This window comes from Trichinella spiralis (assembly GCF_000181795.1).
Source record: "Trichinella spiralis strain ISS 195 chromosome Unknown Scfld6557, whole genome shotgun sequence".
In the NCBI taxonomy this organism is placed as follows: Eukaryota; Metazoa; Nematoda; class Enoplea; order Trichinellida; family Trichinellidae; genus Trichinella; species Trichinella spiralis.
The window spans coordinates 1-1,560 of record NW_003533496.1 but is presented as its reverse complement, the minus strand read 5'-3'; the positions used below and the strand labels follow the sequence as shown (position 1 = coordinate 1,560).

Genomic DNA, 1,560 nt, shown 5'->3' with positions numbered 1-1,560 from the left:
TTTGATATTTTGGTGGGTGGTATGCTATGCATGTTACTTAACATATATGATGAAATGGAAAGCTGGGCGGGTGTCTTTCTATTGTTATTATTTCTAAGTTTTAGATACATCAGATGCTGAAGACGAAGAAGTATCTATTTCTGTTTTTTATTTATAGATGACTGCATTAATATAATTTTAGAATTTACATTATTTTATATTCATATCAATGAATATGAAACAACCAAATACTGAAAACTAACTGAATATGGTAACTATGCATCATGATGAATATGCCTTGCTTTTTACTTTTAAATTAGAGTTTTTTTTTGAATAGGTGTCTCTTAATTTTTTTTTATATTCTTTTTTTTTCTCTTGAATTTTTTCTCTTAAATTTAGGTTGAAGGTTGCAGTGCCATTAGCGCCACATTGCTTTCATTCTCACTGCAACACTAATGTGATATCATAGATTAGGTGCGGTTGATTCAATTCTTTTAAGAATTGAAAATTACATTTGCCATGCTACGTTTTGAAAATGCCCAGGTGCAATCTATTATCAGTAAAGACAGGTAAAAGCTGTTTAACAGTGGTTGTTGGAGTTGCTGACATAGCGTTCAAAAAACGTATGAAAAAAAACAGTAAGTGTTGAATTTGTTTAATTAGATAGCAAGACGATAGGCGTATTAGATATAGGTAGAATTAGGTAACTTCTGTAATTACAGATTACGTCATTAGCTGAGTTTTTATGGTGTTCTTTTTGCTCTGGGCAACGTGATAAGTCATGTTCACATCATTTCGTTCTAAATTTGGCTTCACAAACATCCATAAGTATTGAATTTCACATGGATATAAAGGCGTTTCCTAGCCGTCCCAGTGTGCCTTTGCTTATCACAAATAGTATCGTTTATCAGTAAGTATTGAATTTGATTAATTAGATAGCTGGAAGATGCGAGCGTTACATGGATTGAATTAGATAACATCTATAATGACAGAAGAACATTAGATAACATCTATAATGAAAGGTAAGGAAGAATTGCATTATTTTTGTAGGATAATTGTCTTTAATGTTCTAGTGCGTAACTGTGAAGACGAGAGCCGCATCTTGAATGATCTCCATCGAATAACGTAGTTATTTTGCTGCTGTTATTCGTCTTCAGTTACTTCCTATAATATGGCTATAATATTTTTGAATCATGACATGTTTATTAAATTAAGAGCATTAAGAGACATGTTCATTAAGAGCAGTAGAGAGCGTAAAGTACTGGTACGTAGCATCAAAGTAAGTGGATAAAGTAATGCAGGTAAGTAGAATCGAAGCGGATATATTAAAGTGCGTACAGGTAAATGGACTGCAGGTAAGTACTCAAGTGCAAGTAAGTAGTAAATACAAATATAGTTAAATATAACGTAGGGTGCAGGTGAGTGAAATGAGAAGGTAAGTTGCGCAGGTATAGTATAAAGAAGGATGTCGTTGAGGTATAAGATCGTTGATGATTAAATTGTGATATAAGGCGTAACTGTACGCTAAGTGGAGTACAAGAAAGAGTAGTTCAGTAGTGAAGTGGGAAAAGTATGCAGTAC

The 1,560-nt window shown here is 32.9% G+C and overlaps 1 protein-coding gene across 1 annotated transcript; it reads left to right on the top strand.

The window, feature by feature from the left end:
• Window positions 1–514: 514 nt before the first annotated feature.
• Window positions 515–1,258, top strand: Tsp_15314 (hypothetical protein; the record flags this gene model as incomplete). The annotated part of the gene is made up of 5 exons (XM_003366105.1): window positions 515–568; window positions 702–881; window positions 919–1,001; window positions 1,030–1,104; window positions 1,204–1,258. Coding segments are annotated over exons 1-5 (447 nt in total), but the record flags the coding sequence as incomplete, so codon positions are not given.
• Between the last annotated feature and the right edge of the window lie 302 nt (window positions 1,259–1,560).